The 21336-nt window shown below is 38.3% G+C and overlaps 3 protein-coding genes across 3 annotated transcripts; 1 reads left to right on the top strand and 2 right to left on the bottom strand.

Moving 5' to 3' along the window:
* Positions 1-757: 757 nt before the first annotated feature.
* Positions 758-6683, bottom strand: LOC117487029 (amine sulfotransferase-like). The gene is made up of 6 exons (XM_034135689.1): positions 6452-6683; positions 3445-3653; positions 2715-2841; positions 2502-2596; positions 2069-2243; positions 758-1276 (listed from the first exon to the last, which is right to left on the bottom strand). Exons 1-6 carry the CDS (start codon positions 6603-6605, stop codon positions 1158-1160), a joined length of 879 nt encoding a protein of 292 aa, XP_033991580.1. The 5' UTR covers positions 6606-6683; the 3' UTR covers positions 758-1157.
* Positions 6684-7907: 1224 nt separating this feature from the next.
* Positions 7908-16236, top strand: LOC117486932 (serine/threonine-protein phosphatase PP1-beta catalytic subunit-like). The gene is made up of 8 exons (XM_034135528.1): positions 7908-8032; positions 10105-10236; positions 11842-12072; positions 12247-12351; positions 12785-12856; positions 13089-13240; positions 13768-13902; positions 14392-16236. Exons 1-8 carry the CDS (start codon positions 7981-7983, stop codon positions 14494-14496), a joined length of 984 nt encoding a protein of 327 aa, XP_033991419.1. The 5' UTR covers positions 7908-7980; the 3' UTR covers positions 14497-16236.
* Position 16237: 1 nt separating this feature from the next.
* bpnt1 (bisphosphate nucleotidase 1) lies at positions 16238-21156 on the bottom strand. The gene is made up of 9 exons (XM_034135530.1): positions 21039-21156; positions 19784-19905; positions 19532-19636; positions 19299-19406; positions 19153-19201; positions 17854-17945; positions 17579-17776; positions 16746-16851; positions 16238-16586 (listed from the first exon to the last, which is right to left on the bottom strand). Exons 2-9 carry the CDS (start codon positions 19901-19903, stop codon positions 16435-16437), a joined length of 930 nt encoding a protein of 309 aa, XP_033991421.1. The 5' UTR covers positions 19904-19905; positions 21039-21156; the 3' UTR covers positions 16238-16434.
* Between the last annotated feature and the right edge of the window lie 180 nt (positions 21157-21336).

Genomic DNA, 21336 nt, shown 5'->3' with positions numbered 1-21336 from the left:
ACAAACCACAGACTGTCTATGTCATGGCGAATACAGTCGCTGCTTTATTTATGTCTGTATGACGCTGTTGTGAGTGTGGACGGAGCAGCTACAGGTTAGTTTAGCCTGATCGATCCGCCCCCTCTCCAGCACGTCTTGTTTGAATGACAGGAGTAAACACTGACAGCTGCGGTGAAACTCGACAACAAAATGAAACATATTGACCGTGATTTAATTGTAATACACGTTTCAAAGTGATGCCGAAGTAACTATATGTAAGATATGTCAAATAACCTGTAAAAAGTCACAGTCAAGTCATAAGTCACAAGTCATATAGTTTATCAAAAACTATTTAAAAAGCCAAAAAGTATGTTGAGTATGTAAAAGAAAAGGCATAGTATCGTATTTTGAAAAGAGCAATTGTTTCTCAATTAATTTTTGTACTTCGTTCGTACCTCTAATCACCTGCTAAGATACTTATTACCAGTCATAAATATCATCAAAAATGTCATAGTATAAAAATAAGTATTGTAGTATAGTAGGTTTTTAAAATATCATGAAGAAAGTCATAGTATAGTGTCTCAAAAACTTATTACAAAAATAAATAATATAGTATGTTAAAAAAAAAGTCATAGTATTGAAAGTGGACTCTTACTCTTACTCTATCATTTAACTTTGAACATCTTACATGGTTGACTGACTTTGTAAACAACAGTATCATCCACAATTTCTTTTTTTTAATCTTTATTTCCCTGAACATTTGTATGAGAATCGCAGTTCCAAAGAAAAACAATTATTTTGGAGCACTCCTTGTTTTTCCTACGGCAGCACCATGTAGTTGAAATGTGTAGTTTTCTCAACATGGATTGGATGGATACATTGTGGGTTTTGACAATGTAATTAGCTGAACTAATATGGTGAAGATGGTAAAAATGATACCTATTAAACATCAATCTTACATACAATGGCTGTAGACTCTTTGTGATTTGTGATCCATTCATAACGTTTTACATTTGCTCCAGAACACAACAGACTTGGTGCCAAAGTCAGAGCAGACAGGGACACATAAACATATTGTTGGCAGCAAGAGGGATATAGAATAACACCAGATTGCTTCTTTAAACGCCATCTGAAAATTGCATTTCCCTGACTATCATCAACCCTGAATGATAATGGAGCTACTGTTTGATCTCCCAGGTGAAGCTCAGAGGAAGGTCGCTCATCTTCTCTTCGAACACTCGGTCAAAATACTCATTCTGAGCCACTGTGAAGAAGTTCTTCCAGTCGCCTGCCGCACCTGTCACAAACAAACACACAAATACTTTAACCCACCTGTGGTCTTCGGGTCAAATCTGACCGATTTACTACTTTCATTAATCATAACTTTTTTGTTTTACATTCGATTGCATTAAGGCTTTATGATATCCTTCACAGTAGACATTTGAACATATGAAATTGCTGATCACCACTTTCATTGGATTTTGGATGATTTAGTCAACTTTGTAACACCCATGGTGTTCCCGGATTTATCAGATAAAACACACACACAAACACCCACACACACACACACTAGATGTGTCCCCCCCCTTATGTGCCCATCACACACACACACACACACACACACACACACACACACACACACACACACACACACCACACACACACACACACACACACACACACACACACACACACACACACACACACACACACACACACACACGCACACAACAATTTGACACATTTCCCGCTCTTATGTGCCCATCCCCCCACATGGATCACACCTGGCACACGCAATACATGTTCAGTGTCTATTCTTTGTATATTTACTGCAGTTTTTCATGTATACCAGTAGTCTGATACAATATTTACAGTTTGAAAGGGTGTTAAATGAAATTTGGTGATGATTAATGGTTTTCGTGTTAATGTAATAGCAGTTAAAACAGGACCGGTCAAATTTGACCGCGAACACCAAAGTAAGGGGGGGAAACGAAGACAATAGGAGGGTTAAAGAAACATCAAGCATAAAGCGATATGTAATTTAAAATAATAATAATCTACCATTCTACCAAACAAGCTGGAAACAAACCTTTGCGCATGGTTGGGCTGCTGTAGCGTTCTTTTTCAACCAAGTCCTTGTAGTTTGCTTTGGGGTTTGTCTTCATGTTTTGGAACGTGGACATCTCCACAACATGATCGATGGCTTCATCAGTCAAATCTTTTCCCAGAAAATCACAAAGCTTCACAACTTCCCCTCTGAGGTCCTGTCAATTCCACATGTAAAGGAAAGCATGTTATTTATTTTTACTACTACATTATAGAGAATTATAGTTAACATCATATATATATATATCTGCTTGTATACTGGTTTCAAATGCCAAATAAGGGAAGTAGAATGAGAGGACGCGACACGTTTGTTGCTAGTTAAACATTGAAAATTAACTTTTTTTCTATAATCAACAAGCTTGTCATCGTGGAAGAAGTCAAACAAAATATATATATATAAAAACATGATCACCAACCTTCAACATGTCTTCATACTTGACATAATGTACGTCCATCTTGTCTTTTTCATTCTGATATTCTCTCACATGATCAAACCAGGATCCCATAAAAGCTGTTACACAATGAAAAACAGGAGAGATTTAGACACATAACTGCAGTATTTGTCTTTTTATCAAATGTTTGTATTTAAAAAATAATAAATATACTATACAAATAACACCTTCACCTACCTTTGCCATCCATGAAGTCCTGAAAGAAAGCCTCAAAGCTCTTTGGTGTTTCCAACATCTTCCAACTGTGAGAAAAGTGATAGAGGGACACCAGGACATCTTTGGGGTTCCTCATCACATACACAACCTAAAAGCAGAACATTATTTAATCAAACGTAATATCCGTAAGTGTTTAGTGCTGCAGTATCTCATTTTGCCTTTACTTACTGAATGCAAGAAAACTGAGAAAACTGAGACCGTCTTTGGAAATGTTTTTCTTAAAGAGAATACAACTTATGTTTGCTTATAGAAATCTACATTAATCTATTATAACATATTTCAGACACTTTCTTTTTCATAAGTTTCCTGAATTGTTATTTTTAAAACGCAATGCAAATGAAGCACGAATGCATACGTTTGGAGAATTTATGAGAAATCTACACAAATAGAAAAAGCCTTGCATAATATACCTCCAAATGTGGATTTTCTATGATTTCCTATCATAAGGCTAAAGATAAGACAAGTTATAGATGCAAAATACTACACATCAACAATTAAACAAATATAGTTTTGCCTGTAGTGACTTCACTAAAATGGATGCATGTTTGTTCAGCTTGCTTGGTTGTGTCTTGTGTTAGAACCACACAGTTAACAATATATTATCTGTGTACATAAGGGGAGCTATATAAAGTCAATTTCTGGCCTGAAATAACAGAAGCAAAGACAGTTTAGTAAGTTCTTCCCTTTTTACCTTGACTCTTTTTGCCTTCACTCCAATGGGCAGCATATCAGGGGGAAGGTGTGTGCGGCAAAGACGGGGATCTGGCCTTTCTCCCTGAAAGCTGTCCACGACACGTCCCTCCAGCCAGGGAAAGCGCAACCTATTAGTGGCATCTTCTTCCTGATGAGGATATACAGCATCCGTGATCTTGACAAGAATCTGCTGCATCCATATTGTGCCTTTACAGAGATTTGAAAAGTTAGTGCTTTATATGTTGAAATACACGCTTGCGTGTAAACAAACTTCACGTTTTGAGATGCGTGCTGTGTCATTTTGGTGACAATAAATAATTGGGCGGCACTCATAGTAAATATAATCACCTGTTCGTTAGGTGTGTGTGGAGGAGAGGGTGAGAGGGTTGCTGTTTTTTTTTGTTTAACGCAACTTTTGATAACTGGATTATACAGACCATATGCTTGTACATGTGATATAAGACAACCGTTATCATTAAATCTCAGCAAATCATTTTTCAAAGTGCGTCAGACAGAGGCAACAAGGCCCAACCTCAGCCTCTCAGCGACTTATGGTTCCTGAAGTCGCTAGAGGTGATACACTTTTATGATGACTTAATTAGCCCTTCCTTGCAAGTTGGACAACCCGTAATGCTGGTTGTTGTGTATAATCAGGGGTGCACATCACTTTTTTAGTGAGTGACTCAGATGAGTACCAGGAGACAGTGTTTGGTACTCACCCCACACGAAGTGTGGTGTTAATAAGTGCAGTCCTCCTCACTGTCTTCCTTCACTGTCCTCTATTTCTTGGAGGGGCGGGGGGCACCAAATCATAATCTCGCCTAGGGCACCAAAATGTCTAGGGCCGGCCCTGCATCCATGCTCTGAACAGTTTGTCATAAAACCCTCAAAATACCATAAAGGCTTTAGCCCAAGTCTTTAAAAAAATAACTTAAAACCTAAAACTTGACATTTCCCAACAGGGAGGCACACAGTTCAATATTCAATGTTAAACATTTAAAGGGGACCTATCATGCAAAATGTACTTTGTGATGTCTTTTATACATAAATATGTGTCCCTGGTGCGTCGGGGAACTCACGCAGCGTCAGAAAATAAAACCCTCTCTCTTTTCCTCCGTACCCAAATCTTTTAAAAACGGGTGTATAACGAGCGGATACAGATTTCCATCCGAACTGACGTGTCCATCCGTGGTGACGTCGGCGGACCACAGAAAGTTGCTATCAGAAACAATGCCTGACGTGTTTTGGACGTCTTTGTTTACATTAGCAAGCCTCACTAACACTCAGAGCTAACCTTTACTGGAGAGCACATGTGTTTAAAAAGCAGGAAATAAAAAAAGAACTCACCTTGCACCTTGCTAAACCTGCAAGAGAAAAAGCATTTGAGCTCCACACTATTTCAGAAATAATCCTTGATGTGGTTTAAGGCGAGACACCCCAGGTGAATAGGGTAATATTTTTAACTTAAAGATATCAGCTAGAAATGTCTCCAGTTAATTACTTACAATAAGGCAAATGTGTTTTGTATTACAAGTTTTCTGAAATAGCATGTTTAAATATGCAAATGACTATTATCTCGTGAAATATGCGCATATTTTAACACATTTCAGGAATCGAAATCTAAACTTTGGATAAAGCCAGGATCAAAATTATTGTTTCATTTTGTAGTCATATTAGTATCTAAGGCTTTTACAGAAGGGATTTTGGATATCTCTTTGTATCACTCCATAAATCAGAAAATACTGTCAACAGCCCTAAAATATCAATTTTCACCATGTTTTTAGGTATAAAATGTTATATAATTCAGGCTATGAATTATATATGACCAAACCCTTCTGTAAAAGCCTTCATAATATTGATAGGAATATAACTGGAAGGTTTGGTGTATGTAACTGCTACTGAAGTGGAAATTTCGAACTCAGAGTAGGAGAAAAAACTCATTTTGAGAAAACGACCTTTAAAGATTGCAGTGTGACGCTAGCTAAACCCTCCTGTTATCTGGATGATAGCTTGCGCATCGATGCACTCCGTGAAGGTATTTCATGTTCGGGGTCATTTGTTTTTTGTATAACCTTGCTTTGTGCAAGTGGCAATTGTTGTAGTCTTCTCTGTTAACGTTTTTTTCGCCGTTATTTTGCCATTTTCAGATTAAAATTTCTAGCGGAAAGCTAACCAGGAAGTGCTTTAGCACACCACGTGACGCATCTGAACGAATCACGTTGTCAGAAATTGACACCAGCCAATGAGATTTCGTTTCTTGGTTTAAGACCCCTTTGCACTTTCACGATTGGTTGCTGATACAAAGGAAATGACCATATTTGGATCCGATGAGATTGTGCAGGAGAGAGGGAGCTTTCCAACGATACCTCTGATGACATGGTGCAAACAGCGGTCGCGGTACTTTATGTTACGTTAGAATGCTAACTTTTGGTGAATTTAGGAGAAATCTACAGACGCAAATAGACAAACTATAGTAAAATAAACACTTAAATGTGTATTTTGTACGTTTTCCTTCCAAAAGCCTGAAAGAAAACATGTAATGGAATCAAAATAGCACAAAATCTCAAAATTGACCAGTGCAGGAAAAACGATGTTTTTGCCTGCCGTGTCTCGCCTTAAACAGGATGGCGTTTTATCACAACCGAATTTAACTTTATCTCCGGTATAATTCTGATCAGGCATTAGCTCCGCCTCCTCTTATTTATTTTTTTCAAGCTAAGGACGCAAAATCTGCGTTTCTCTAACAGGGCTGCAAAAGAGGGGTTTGAGCAGTATGAGGCGTGGCTACAATGGGTGATCTGTTTGGTATTTTGAAAAAAAAAATTCACAGACATGTTTTATATAGGTATGGCCCTACAATATATTTTTCAAATATAGCATGATAGGTCCACTTTAAGTACCAGTTGTTAAAAGTATACATTTTGCAAAATGAGCTCCAAAGTCATCAGTAATCATAATTATAATCCAGCAATATACTATGCACTAAAATACAGATTTTTACTTACCTGATTTTGGGTAAGTGACCATATAGATATCACTAGGCCGGACATCCACATGCTGCAGAGCATCAAGGTCTTTTGGCTTCAACCCCTCCTGCACCGTAAAGTTTCTCCCTTTGTAACTGAACAGGTAAGGGCTGAGTAAACTCAGAGAATCCATAAGAGTTCAAATAAGGCAAAATGATAGATGAATCACAGACCTTGTAAATAATCTGAGGATTTAAGGTTGTCAGCTCTCATTGAATCAATGAACCGACACACATTTCAACTTTTGGTTTAACAAGACAGTTAACTGTCACCATAAACGAGTTCAACTTGTTCCTTGTTGCCTTATGAATGCTAATCTTATTGGTACGTTTGGCCACTTAAATGTTGTATGTGTGAATTAATTTACGACAACAATTTTCCTGTTAATTTACCAAGGTAAATAAGGATGTTAAGGGTGGGGTAGGTAATTTTGGAGAAACCAGCTCGAGTGCGCTAGAATTTTTTTATGGATTTTTTGTCAAAGCACTTAAGATATTCATTGCTATCAGGATGTTAAGAGCATTCCATGGAATATAACAAAAAGTGTATCTCGAGCTGGTTTCTCAAACTTACCTACCCCACCTTTAACTGTTTTATACTGATACAATAAACTAGATAAAAATTAAGGCAATGTTTAACTTCCAGAGTCATTAAATGGTGGGTTACGTATTGTAACCCTAGTTCTATAAGCACAGGCGGAGCCCTCTACTGGACTCTATGGGTACTACTCTTCATCAATTCACACACTGACATTTGCATAACCGTAACCGGCCAATCAGGGCGAGCCTACCTGAATGCGCGCGCAGGCCGCACAGTATATAAGGCAGCTATACCTCCTGACTGCCATCCTACACCCTCTTCAGCGAGCGGCATAGGAAAGACATGGCCCCTAGGTAGAGGTAGTACTCAAGTAAAAGTACAAAAGTATTACCATCAATATACTTAAAGTACCAAAAGTAAAATACCTAATTATGCAGATTGAATTCAGAATTATATATATATTATATGTTTTGGTTTTAATTATTGATGCATTAAAGTGTTATCAAAGCTGGTAAAGGTGCAGCTAGTTTTAATTACTTTAAATACTGCAGGTCAGCTTGTGGATTTACTCCAGGTGTTACTTAAGTCTTATTTATGTGTTGATTATATTTCACACATCATTAACATCTGCAAGTAACTAAAGGTATTAAATAAATGTAGTGGAGTAAAAGTACACGATTTACCTCTGAACTGTTTTGGATTAGAAGTACAAAGTAGCAAAGTACAAGTCCCTCAAAATTGTCCTTAAGTACAGTACTTGAGTATCTACTTAGTTACTTAAGACCAATATGTGTGTGTCTGAGTGTGTGTTTGTGTGTATGTTGGTGTGTTTGTGTACTAAACTATAAAATGGCAAGTGTGTGCATGCATGGGAACCATGGGTGTATAATGGGAAGGCTGAATCTCCTTTGAGCCTACAAGTCCGTGTGCAGGGCTAACTGTAGCCGTTGCCTGAGTGTATCAGAAACATGGCGGAAAGCGAGCTAAACGTTGACAGCCTCATCTCTCGACTACTGGAAGGTAGGGTGGCAGTGCGATCACTTGTTTTGATGTGGTCTAAATCAATTTAAAAAAAAGACTGTTGTTGTGCGTTTCAGTTTTTAACTAGCAACTTCATAAAACAAAGCCATTTTCGCATATTGCGTTGTTAGCTATGCTTGTTGTCAACCCGTAAGCTAACTATTGCTTCAGGAGTTATGTAGACGTGGTTAAAGCACGTTATTATGAAGTCATAGCTCCTTCTAGCTACATGTTCGCTAATGTCGGATGTTAGTTATCAACGTTAGTCGTGGAAATGTTTGTAAAAAGCGAGAAAGGTGTAGAAAAACACATCAAGACAGAGCTAGCTAACTGTGTTTGTTGATATAAGTCAACCCTGTAGCTAACAGCTAAGCTAGCCGAATGAGGTAACGTTAGCAGTGTAACAGAACCTTCGTGTGTTATTGTTTACGATGGATTCGAATGGAACGAGAAAGAATCGTGGAATTATTATTATCTGTTCTTGTTAGCAAGGAAGGTAACTAGTAGCAAATCGGCTAACACCCTGGACACGCCCCCACTTACGTAGGAAATCACAAGCCCTAATTACATTTTTAAGATTAATTAATAAGCTAATTATAACCAGAGATGGAAGTGTGTGTATATACATGATCCTGCAGTTTGAAAAAAATAAAAATATCATACAGTTATCTGTCTATGCATACACTTACTCACACATGCAATCAATATAAATGCCAAAAACAACAACAAAATACATCACAAACACACAAAATATAATATGAATGACTTCATTCTCTTTTCAAATGCTTAAGGTCTTCCTTGAGGGTACTGCATTGCTGGATACTTAACCCTTAGATGCATAAGTGGGTCTTTTTTGACCCGGTGAGGTGGTTTTCTTGAAGTATCTTTGTAATTACATTTTTTTTTATCATTTCATATTCCAGCTATTCCTCAAAAAACATGTTTTGGATATCATGCCATTCAAATTTTAAATTGAAATTTTATACATTTTAAGAAATTGTAGTTTTTGTATTACTACCCCAAGCTATGGGAACCTTTGATTCTTATCACCTGTTGCTGTCAGGAATACATTCACTGTGGACCACACAGACTACATCACAAGTGACACCTCTCAGGAAGATTATTTTAAACAGCAAGATCTGATACCTGTCAGTATAATAATAATAATAATAATAATAATAATAATACATTATATTTTTATAGGGCTTTTCAAGGACTCAAAATCGCTTACAATATAAGGGAAGGTTAGGGTGGGGGGTATAGGACTATCAAACTTGATCAACCGGCATGGATTGATGGGGGGTGGGCTATGAGTAGACAAGAGGAGAAGAGATGAGTTTTGAAAAGGGACTGGAATACTGTGAGGGTCTCAGAATAGCGGAGATCTTTGCATCAATATGTTCAAAACGATTTTTTCAAAATGTAAAAAAAATGTCTAAAATTTATAAATAGTGAAAGATTAAATATAAAATATTTCTAGTGTGAACCAAAATATAATACTAAATATAATACAAGTGATTTTTCTTAGCCAAAATGACAAAAATGGCATAAAAACACATATTATTCTAATACGGGTCCTTTTTGACCCACTTATGGAAGAGTGTCGGGTCCAGCCACTCGTGCATCTAAGGGTTAAGACATCAATGTGCACTTTTAGCCTACGCTAACATTAACAAACAAGTCTGTTGTTTATTCTTTTTACATGAAGCCCTTTACACTTTTTATCCTGCTTGGACCACACTGCCTTAACATACTCACTTCCAGCTGAGCCAACAAGCTGTTCATTCCTGTATTTGCCAGCTCATAACAACCTGTGTTGACTGGAGTAAATGTCATGTCTGGCCAGTAGCAAAGCAAATGCAATGGTCAGCTCTCTTTAATGGCACACTGGGATACAACATTACACAAAAGGGCTTGCAGCTAACCCCATTGCCTAAAGAAAAGCACATGATTGAAACATGCTTTGACTCTAAGATTCATGCTTAATTTCCCCTAATGTCTGGTATCTAATACTTACTCACCCATCTTAAAGGATCATCCTGTGTTGACCTCTGGGTTATTTTGCCTTGCAGTGCGAGGATGTCGTCCAGGGAAGGTGGTGCAGATGTCAGAGGCTGAGGTGCGGGGGCTCTGCATCAAGTCCAGAGAGATTTTCCTCAGTCAGCCGATCCTGCTAGAGTTGGAGGCTCCTTTGAAAATCTGTGGTGAGAACTGCAACTGTCAACAGCCACCATTTTTTGTTTACATATATACTCCAGTGCAAGGTGCAGAGAAAACGCATAGTGTTAATGACAAAACATGGTTTGTGAGGCCTTGTTGTAATCAAATCGCACACAATGTTTGAAGTGTTTGCCCTAGTTTGACTTCTTTAAGGTAGGTGCATTGGCTGCTTATTCTACTTCCTACCACCACACCAAATTTTGTTTCATTAAAAAAAAAAAAAATGTCTCTTGCTTTTTAAAATTACCGTGACCGTGATTGGCATTCATGAAAATCAGTTCCACAAAAGCTTTTATTGAAAAGAAAACAAAAAAATATGTAGTTGTCTTTTCCTAAACCAGTGAGTAGATGTCAGAAGATGAGTATTCATGAAAACAAAATTATGACTGGAAAAATTAATCGGAGCACAAACGGCCAAATTGCCTCTTATGTCATGAATGGTTGCTGACAAGCGATGTCACATAAAATACTAATATGTAACTACCAGATTGTGCTGTCAAAGTGCCGCAGTTAACCGCTCAGTTGCTGAAAATGTCAGGACCTTGTGCAAATGTAGCTAAAGGTTTATTTAAAACGTTATATAATCTGTTTTGGAATTTCACGATGTTAATTTAGATTCAAAATCCCCCCCAAAAAGTAGATTGTGACAGAGTTTCCGTTAGAACTTTTTTTTGCCGGTCAACATGTCCGTTAAAGTTGAAATCTTCCGGACAAAATGAGAAAAGTGCCGGTCAAAGGTGGTCTTTGTTATATATTGAGCTTTAAAACAAATTGATATGATTCGATATTAAACAAACTAATTATAGTAGATTAACTACATTATTCAAAAGTGTACAGTAACTTATAATAACACGGGAATAATAAACGGAGCGCTCTCTCCCTTTCCTGACAGCCCGTCAGTATCATGCAGCTCGCGGATCCAGTAATGAGTGACCCGACAGTAAAACTAAACATATCTATAACTAGTTTAGGTAGTTTGAGAGGTAATTAAAATAGCTACGTGTGATTTTCTAACCTGAAGTGTGTTTTGCTCAGCTCACCGCTGCAGGTGTTCATGCAGAGCTGCGTGTCGACTCGTCAGCAGCAGCTGATCTCTCTCCCGTCAGATTAGACTTCACTCGTGTTTATGTCCATATCGATCAGATTTAGCTAGTTCTAGCTAGTGATATACCTGCTTATCAAGACACCTAAACAATAAGCGTCGCTATGCAACCGTGCGAGGCCGCAAAGTATAGCGCAGTATTATGCATTTGTTTACATGCCCACTGGAACCCGGAGGCATTACCAACAGATCAACGCACAATCAACCCATACAGGACATCTCTTTCTCCACATTAAGTGTTAGACATTAGAATTGACTATTCTTGTCTGTCACATACTCTTTTGTCTGTCACATACTATTCTTGTCTGTCACATAAGTGGCGCAACTGATGCGGTATTGTGCTAAGGGAAAAAAATGTTGACCGGACATTTTGACCGGAGAGATTTAGATTTGCCGGTCTTTAGCATATTTTACGGAAACTCTGGATTGTGATGTTATTTGCGTTATTGTTAATGTATTGGATAATGAACTGAACATATCCTTCCAGGTGATATCCATGGACAATACACAGACTTGCTGAGGCTATTCGAGTATGGAGGCTTCCCTCCAGAGGCCAACTATCTGTTTCTGGGGGATTACGTGGACAGAGGGAAGCAGTCGCTGGAGACCATCTGCTTGCTGCTCGCCTACAAGATCAAATACCCAGAAAACTTCTTCTTGCTCAGGGGGAACCACGAGTGTGCTTCCATCAATCGCATTTACGGATTCTATGATGAGTGTAAGTTGGAAAACACACTGCCCTTGCTATATATGCATATTGATCACTGTCCTTATTGTGAGTTGGCCTATTGTAAAAACATAAAAGCAAATCTGAATTTAGAAATCCAGTAAGTTGAAGAGTTTTCTTTTCACTTGCTCATTTTCTGATTTGTCTGTATGTTTTTGTTCTCAGGCAAGCGCAGGTTCAACATAAAGCTCTGGAAGACCTTCACAGACTGTTTTAATTGTCTGCCCATTGCTGCGATCATTGATGAGAAGATCTTCTGCTGCCATGGAGGTTTGTGATGCACTTCTGTAGAGTAGCAGCCACTGAATAATGAGGATAATACACGTGTCTCTGTGTAAATTCATTTAGAGTCTACACAAGTTTTAAAAAGATGATGGCGCTATTTATAAGCATTCGGTATTTAATGAGGGGAGTCATATTTTTAAGTTTTACCAATTTTATAATACTTAAATTAGAGTATACAACATTTTTTTCTATACTACTATTATAGTTACTTAAAATACACCAGAAGTATCTACACATCTTAATTATGATGCAATATTAATGATGATGCTATTGAGAATACAGTTTTATTTAAATAATACGTTCTGACATCACTACCTGCAACTCAACCCAGACCATTTTGCTTTAGTACAAATAAAACATTTTGTAGGATTTTCTGTAGTGCGTGTCGATTTTATTACAATCTTCTTTTCCTCCTCAGGGCTCTCACCTGATCTACAGTCCATGGAACAAATTCGACGCATCATGAGACCCACTGATGTCCCAGACACAGGTCGGTTGTATTTACGTCTGAACTAAAGCGAGACAAAATCTTAATCAGCTGATTGCATCTTTCACTGGGTGTTTCTCAATACTGTTATATACTGGTTAGATTGCTCAAAGTTCTTTAACTGCTCATAATGAGTGCTAAAAAATGTTTTTCCATAACCATAACCCCTTTGTGTAGTAGTAGTGTTAATACACTTCCATCAGTGATCACTGCTTGTCTTTACTGTTTGCTCCAGGCTTGCTGTGTGACCTGCTGTGGTCCGACCCAGACAAAGACGTCCAGGGCTGGGGAGAGAACGACCGGGGAGTGTCCTTCACCTTCGGGGCCGATGTGGTCAGCAAGTTTCTCAACCGTCACGACCTGGACCTCATCTGCAGAGCACATCAGGTAACGCTACACAGCTACAATAAAAAATAACACCATGGAGAATTCAACTTTTATAAAGTGAAATAACCTTATTTTTTAAAATAATTTCATGACTGTGCAGTGTAAATACATTACAGCCTGCATAGAAAAAAACAAAAAAATAGTGTTGATTATTTGTTCAGATTAACATATTCATAAAACACACTGATCTAATGTAGCAGCTCACTTGTATAAATATATGTAACGTTTTTTTAAATGCTTCTATCTCTAAAGTGATGGTCATTTTCTGTTAAGAGACACATGTGTTAAAAAAAGTATGACCAGTCAATGAAATACCTCGTAATAAACACACATCTTTTTGAGTATTTAAGAAAATATGTATTTACGGGGATTAATAAAGGTCCATCTTATCTTATCTTATTTAAGTCTCTGCATTGAGTTATATAATCGCTGGGTTTGGTATTAGCAAATATAACACATTCACACCTGCAAAGGTAGAACCAAAGCATTATGTTGCTGAAAACCTGACTGATTCTGCTGCCTTACAGGTTGTTGAAGACGGCTACGAGTTCTTTGCCAAGCGACAGCTGGTGACGCTGTTCTCCGCCCCAAACTACTGCGGGGAGTTTGACAACGCAGGCGGCATGATGAGTGTGGACGAGTCCCTCATGTGCTCCTTTCAGGTAACAAAAAACTCTTGTACCGCAACATGAATCCTGATATGCTTTAAAGGGATCATTTGGATTGTTTAAGTTGGGTTTTATAAGGCAATTATCTATAGTCAGTGCATGACTTACAATAGGTAGAAACAGACAGAAGAACCAGCACGGAAGCTAAGCAATGAGAATTCACTAATTTGAATATTTTTAACTCACTGATCTTGCCTCAAGACAGGGAACTAAAACTTCCCAAACAGGGTTTGCTGGTCCAGCGCTGCCTCTATCAGTTAGTTTTCCTTTGTTATTTAGTGACTAAATGACTAAAGGGTTAGTTTGGGTTGACCTAAGTCGAACAATGACAAACATAAACAGACTGATAGAGGCATTGGTAGATCAGCCAACCCCGTCTTCTGCCTGGTTATTGTTTTGTCAAAGCAGTCTGGTGCCTTTTTAAAGAGCACAGAGAACAAACCATGCCTTTTTTTTAATGAATTTAATCTTCCTTTCTTTCAGATCCTGAAGCCGTCAGAAAAAAAAGCAAAGTACCAGTATGGAGGGGTGAATACAGGACGCCCTGTCACCCCCCCTCGCACCGCTCAGGCACCTAAAAAGAGGTGAGCGGCTGGCCCCTCCCCCCCCGGCTGGTCTCTGACCCCTCGTCCCGCAGGCTGCCTCAAACACTCCAGCCTTCTCTCAGTCAGCTTGTTCATGTGTAAACAAAAACTCCAGGAGTGTTTTTTGCTTGTTCTGTGGGTATTTTTATGAACATGTGAGTGGTATTTCTTTCCATTTCTTTTTGATGTATCACTCACTTCTGCTACTCACCCCATTCAGCAATATTTAAACCTTGTGGAATGGGCAGGATGTTAAGAAATATGTTTCTCTGCCGTCACATTAACAATTTCCATAGTGATTTTGTGAATGCATGCACGCTTGTGAGATTGAGACGGATACTTTGACCTAGCCGATGTAAAATGTAAAAACGAGGCCAATTGTTTTTCGTGTCTCACCTTGATTTGTCTACTTTTCATATAATTACTGAATTACTGCCAGTGCCCACTCCTATATAAGCTTAACTAGTACACAGCTTAAAAGAATAGTTTGACGTTTTAGGAAAATGCTTTCTTGCAAAACGTTAGATAAGGTCAACACGACTGTCTAATATTAATCTCAAACCAGCAGCTGACTAAGCTTAGCACACAAACTGTAAACAGGTGTTAATATTTAATTAACACACTTTCTTTATCAGTAACACTTTTTTTGTTTGGGGTAAACTAACAAGATATAACATATGAATCAGTGAGCTTCAGAAGTTCTAGTAGGTTTATTTTGTAACGTTTAGACAGAGCTTGACTACCTGTTTACAGTTCTTATGCTATGCTATGCTAAGCTAAGCTAAGCTAAGCTAGCAAGCTGCTGGTTGAAGCTTCATATTTATTGAACGGAAATAAAGTACCCATCTTCTTATTAAGTCTCAGCAAGAAAGCCAGTAACCACATTCCCCAAAATGTCACATTATTCTTTAAGAACAGCAAATTAGACATTGGAATGACTTTCCCTTCGACTTCAGAATGTTTTCCCCAAAGAGATATCAGTCAATATGTTGATGGTGCAAGTGCAAGAAATATTGCAAGACATCTTGTCATATGCAAACATGAACACGTGCACAGGCCATTAAAGCCTATTTGAACTTTAGAAAAGGACACAGCTGCTAAATGCTGTATCTTAACTAGCATTCCTGTACAGCTGCTCTACATTAGATCAGCATTTCCAAGCTCTGAAACGGTTTGCTATCCCTAACACCACTTGGTATTAACAAAAGGGGAAACACAGAAATGCAATAGTGTTCAAGTTTTGTTTTAAGTTCAGATGTCAATTTAATGTGGGAAACAAACGGTAAGCACTTTGAGTTTGTGTCCTTCAGTCTGGTTTGTACAGTAGGTGTGTAGAAAAATAGAGACGGATATGAAGACCACGGCAGAAACCGACAGTACGGGATTCAAAGATAGTTCTGAGTATATTCATCATCACAGCAGTAGATCTCGACCTCTCTCTCTGAACATTGTTGCGCTTCCAGTCATCGCATGACATTGTAAAGAGGTCAAAATCATCAAGGCAGGACGATGGCATTTTGTTTGTTGTTGGCTAGTTATATCACAGTGTTCCCACGTGGTTATTGATTGAAGTTAATCATTTTTAACTCCTTAATAAGCATTTAACCGATGTATTTTTATTTATTAAATCTTTGCCTTTTGCCTTGTTAATCTCTTGGTCTTCAAGTTGGAAACAGTGTGTAAAGACGTTCTGAGCTTTGTAAAGTTTGTTTGAAACGAGTGAAATAAATGGAAGTGCTCTTGAGCCTGTTTCTGGTTAATTTAATAATGTATGACACAAAAACATGGTGGATTAATGTGACTTTCAAATCATATCATTTGTTCTGATTTTAGGACGTTTAACTCATTTAAATACAGAGGGTTCCTGCACTTGTGGTTAGATGTGTAAGTGCTTTAAACCATGACAGAGGTTCATTAGTGTGACTTCTGATGAAGACAGAACTTAATCTGACTTCAGGGCCTGCAGCACGGACTGCGGCACTCTGCTGACGTAGTACTCGTGGTTGCGTAGTGTAGCAAGAACGCCAGCAGAATTCATGTGCTTTACGTTAGCATTGTAGCAGTATGCATTGCCATGCATGTCAGTCAGTTTCCCTGCACAAGATAAAGGAAAGCTTTAGAAATAAAAACATTTCAGACACATTTCAAGCACTAGTAAACTATGCATTTTGTAAAAAGCTTACATTTGAACCTGCATAGCTACAAAATATAATGCTAGTTTGGTGTAAACAGATTTCAGGAAATTGGTCATACCTCCCACAGCGTGCAGTAGAGCTTCTGGAGCGCAGGTGTCCCACTTCTTGCAGCCGGGACTGGCGAAGACATACGCAGAAGCCTTTCCTTCAACAAGCTGGATTATCTGCAGAGAGATGATGTGATAAATACACACTCTATACACATCAGAAAAGGCTATTTTGAATATGTCATAAGACTCCAGGTTCTCTGACCACTTTGGCTGACTCCCAAATAGGTTTGGGGTTGAACTCAAAACGTAATCATCAAGCGGTAAGCATTTAAACATTTGCAGGCACAGGACAAAGGTCAATTCGGTACAGCAAGTTCTTGGTCGATAAGAAGGCAAATAACACAATGAATGTTTCATTAACTCTGGATAAAAAAAAAATCAATCATTAACAAAACTTTGCTTTGTGTTAGTCTGACGTTTGACAGCATATTAATGATCATTACGGTTTTTTTTTTATTGACTAAAATCGTATTTAAAACCATCAAGATTTATAACCGGAATATTAAGACAACAAATAAAAAGGTACATGTCAATAAATAAAAGTAGAATTGATAGACATATTTCAAAGCAATGTATGAACAGTAATAAAAGTAAGAATAACTGATTTAAGAAAAAAGCAAATGTGAAAAAGTTCCTTTTTAAGAGAGATTTAGAGGAAGAAGCCTTGCTGATCCGATTTATGTCATAAAAACAACACTTTTTATGACATAAACCAAAGACGTAGAGATGTTTTTCATTGAAAACGTCAAAGTAATTAATGTACAAGTCGTGCCTAAACAGAACTGTAAAATCCTAGTTCACAAGTGATAACCTCACAGTTTTGCCTCTAAATCGTCCTCACCTTGTTCCCAGCACCGCCCACTCTTATAACCTCGTGAGGCTCCATGGCGTCCACACAGTCCGTCACTTGCTTGTTGCTATGGGAACGTGTCGTGGTAACGATGCGTCTGTCACCGGGAACTTCCTGCAGCTGAAATCCGAAAGCGCCCAATCCCGGCATTCCCCACATGGTTCTTCCTAAAGGTGCTCCTGCTCCGAGCTGACGAGGAAAAACATTTGGATTAAGGGAAGGAGAGCTGTTGGGACTTATCTTGTTTAATTTAGCTCGCTCTGTACCTGGTAGTTGTAGAAAGGCTGGTTGATGACACCTGCAATCGCTCTGCCTTTGTATGCAATACCAATGAGCACCGTCACATTATCCAGCAGACCTTCAATCAGAAAACAGCAGGATGTCAGATACATATGGGGGATTGAAGCTGGTATTATAATGAAGAAAGAAAGAAATTAAGACAGAAAATAATAAGGGTATAATTGTGGAAATGTGGAAACAAATTTGCAGATTTAATTGAAAATACATAAATTGGTAGGTGACAGATAAGGGACAACATTTAGGGTTGCCATCTCATTTTTAAATATAAAAATAAAGAGGGAAATAAATTGAAAAAACGAAATAAATGTTAACAAAAAAAGCAATGTTAAAATTAGTTCATACAAAAATAAGCATTATTAGACAAATACATATATATTTTTTATTTATCTTTTAATGTCTGTGCATATTAATTTATTTTCATATTATCCTGCACATTTATCTGATAACTTTAGTTTTATTTCTCCATTTCTTTCTCAGCTTTAGTCCTGAAAGCCATTTGAATCGATCAGTTTTACTGCAGAGTAATTAACATTATTACATGACATGACATGTCACTTGTTAGACGCTTTTATCCAAAGCGACTTACATACTCAATACTGTGGGCAATCCCCACAGGAGCAATTTGGGGTGAAGTGTCTTGCCCAGGGACACAACGACATGCTGACTGCAGTGGGGTTTGAACCTGTGACCCTGTGACCCCCTGATCCGAACACCAACGCACAACCCACTGCACCACACGCCTCCATTATACACCGACAGGGTTAACGGTTTAATCAGTTTCCATACAGAGAGCTGTGCTGTGAGAGGTGTCCAACACTTTGTTTGGTATCTGGGCCTCAGTTTGGTGATGGAGACTCTTTGACGCTGGAGTCAGCAGAGAAAGAGAGAGAAGAAGCAAGAATACATAAAGAAGCCAAAGAAAAGTGATAGTGAAGCTCCAAGAGCCAAAAGCCAGAAAGCAGCCCATATCGCAACTATATCACAATGGTGTTTATGTTGCTGCCACCCACTTCAAATGTAACAAAACCTACAGTACTTGAGTAAATATACTAAGTTACTTTCCACCACTGCTTTCAAGGTAAGAGTAATTACTTTAAAAAAAGAGGTTATGCTTTGCCTTCATTTCGAATTGAATACTTAAAAGGTATTTGTTCAAGGAGTTTCAGTAAGCAGAACTTGACAGTAATGTCTCCGCCCCCAGAACAGAACACAAAAGCACATGTGTGGAGGCAGATTATTTAAAAAAGCATATTTGAAGAGCCTACCTTCAGTATATTCCTTTGTGCCATCGAGAGGATCGACCCACACAACTAGCTGTTATGCAGAAGAAAAACGTACATTAATGCATTGTCTGAAATCCAATTATGATAACTGGAATATTTATGTTTTTTCTTAATCTGATGACCCTTACCTCCTCCTCTTTCAGATCTCTATATTCTGCTGGGCATGTCTTCTGAAGGATTTCCTCCGAGTGGCCGCTCTCAATGAGATCTTCCTTTATCTCCTCAGGTGGAAGGTCCTAATCAGCAAGTGATACACAAGAACTCAGGCTTTCACTCTTCTTCTATGAAATAATCTTGTTGGTGGGGGTGTCCATGGTGCTAATTTGACCAACACATTCAACAAAGAGTCTAATTTACTCACCTCTTCTCCAATGATGGTGATTTTGGGGAAACTTCTGGACAGTGATGCACAAATGCTTTGCTGTGCCAGTCGGTCGGCCAGTGTCTGCAGATCATTGGCTCCAGTCTATGCATGGGGACATCAGAAAAGGATACAACTATAATATACTACCTGTATTATAACTGGCTCAGAATCTCCACAACAGGTCAGTATTTAAAAAAAGGTTTTCACGGGGACATGCATTTTAAAATTTTCTGCGGTTTTTGGTCCCACCTTTTCCACAATGCCAAGTTCTCCGCTGTGAAGGACTTTCCTTACAATGGCACCGGCCTTTTCAGCAACAGTGAAGGCACGAGCCACGAGCCGCATCAACACAGCAGGACTTGCAGACATTGCTGATCGACAGAGCAGACAGTTGTTAGTGGACACATACTAAAAAAAACATTTACAGGTATGCATCTTTAGCACCTCTTGCAAATTGCCTTAAAACATCAAAATCTCCCTCTTCTGTGAATAATAAATAGAAAGTGGTAAGTGAATAGGTAGTAAGTCCAGTGTTGATTGTGGTACAAAGTCTGATCAAATAACATTATATTGTATATCGTAATACATATCCCTAATTGACTGTGCATTTAGCTGTGTGAAGTTTTTTGGACATTGCAGACAGACTATTGAGTTTCTTTCCCCTAGGCATTCAAAGCTTCACATTATCAACAAAACAGTGATATGAGATACCTTTACATTTGTGAATAATATGACCTACAAGCAAATAAAATAGGACCCAATAAAGAACCCTGAGGCACACCACATGCATATAATACACACAGAAGAGACTATACAGTTGAATGTTTAAAATAAACAATACCACAGCCAGATTCAGGCAATTATTTATAACAAAGAACATAGTGTAGAGTCGACTAGCATCAGTCCCAGATAAATGAGAAAGCATGGAAACATATCTAAAAGAGCTTGAGGAAGTTTCACACTGTTTACCATATAATTAAAGTCTAGAGGGGAGACGTATACAACACTGTTGGCTGAGTTGGATCAGCAGTATAGGGACTGTAATAGTAATGATGCTAGAACTGCAAACTCTCATATCTTATCCACAAAGAAAGACAAAGCCTAATTTAACTAGGAGCCACTTTATCTAATAAGGCAAATCATTGTGTATCAAAGGAGTGGACGAGGCGAGCAAAGTCAAGCAGAAAGTGGCAATGAATGGAACCACCTAACCACTTCACAAAATGAACTGTGTCATTAGCTTGGATTCTCATCATCTGTGAATGAGATATCATATTTTTTAGAGCAATTAGGACGGCTCCTTAACTACAAACAACCTTGTAATCAGTCACAATAAACAGGACATTCTGCACTTCTGGCTAATTAGCCAACATGCTGCTGTTGATACCTTTATATATACAGTCTATGGTTGGTACTAGCACGCCGGTTCAGCGACAATTATCCAAAATGATTTATTAATATCCAGTAGAAAAGTGGTGATGGTGATTGAAGGTTTAATACTTACTGATGATGATAGAGGAGAAGCCGCCAAACAGTCTTCACGGGTTCAGTAAACTGAAGTTCGGAGATACAGGAAGTGCAACACTATCGACCCAAAGAGCCAAACGAATAATCAAGATAGTTACCTGCCGAGAGGCCAATAGCAAGATAGCGTCTCATGACTTCGAGACACATGCTAATACGTTCAATGTGAACAAAAAGGATGTTAACAGTGGCTTAATTAAAACAAACAACTATTATATGTGTCTTTAAAAACCAAATGTGTCAGTGTTGTTGGCCCTCGTTTAACACAGAAACGATCA

Source organism: Trematomus bernacchii, unplaced genomic scaffold (genome assembly GCF_902827165.1).
Source record: "Trematomus bernacchii unplaced genomic scaffold, fTreBer1.1, whole genome shotgun sequence".
NCBI classification, from domain to species: Eukaryota; Metazoa; Chordata; class Actinopteri; order Perciformes; family Nototheniidae; genus Trematomus; species Trematomus bernacchii.
This window is presented reverse-complemented; position numbering and strand designations above follow the sequence as displayed.

Bases quoted from the DNA above. Each gene is read 5' to 3' on its own strand.
- LOC117486932 (XM_034135528.1), top strand. From the start codon at position 7,981: ATGGCGGAAAGCGAGCTAAACGTTGACAGCCTCATCTCTCGACTACTG. The intron at 12,073-12,246 runs GTAAGTTGGAAA...TTTTGTTCTCAG, and splicing joins TTACGGATTCTATGATGAGT to GCAAGCGCAGGTTCAACATA. The intron at 12,352-12,784 runs GTTTGTGATGCA...TTTCCTCCTCAG, and splicing joins GATCTTCTGCTGCCATGGAG to GGCTCTCACCTGATCTACAG.
- LOC117487029 (XM_034135689.1), bottom strand. From the start codon at position 6,605: ATGGATTCTCTGAGTTTACTCAGCCCTTACCTGTTCAGTTACAAAGGG. The intron at 3,654-6,451 runs GTAAGTAAAAAT...ATCTCTGTAAAG, and splicing joins GGTCACTTACCCAAAATCAG to GCACAATATGGATGCAGCAG. The intron at 2,597-2,714 runs GTAGGTGAAGGT...ATTGTGTAACAG, and splicing joins GGACTTCATGGATGGCAAAG to CTTTTATGGGATCCTGGTTT.
- bpnt1 (XM_034135530.1), bottom strand. From the start codon at position 19,903: ATGTCTGCAAGTCCTGCTGTGTTGATGCGGCTCGTGGCTCGTGCCTTC. The intron at 19,407-19,531 runs GTGAGTAAATTA...CTTGCTGATTAG, and splicing joins TCACCATCATTGGAGAAGAG to GACCTTCCACCTGAGGAGAT. The intron at 16,852-17,578 runs GTGAGGACGATT...ATCTCTCTGCAG, and splicing joins TGGGCGGTGCTGGGAACAAG to ATAATCCAGCTTGTTGAAGG.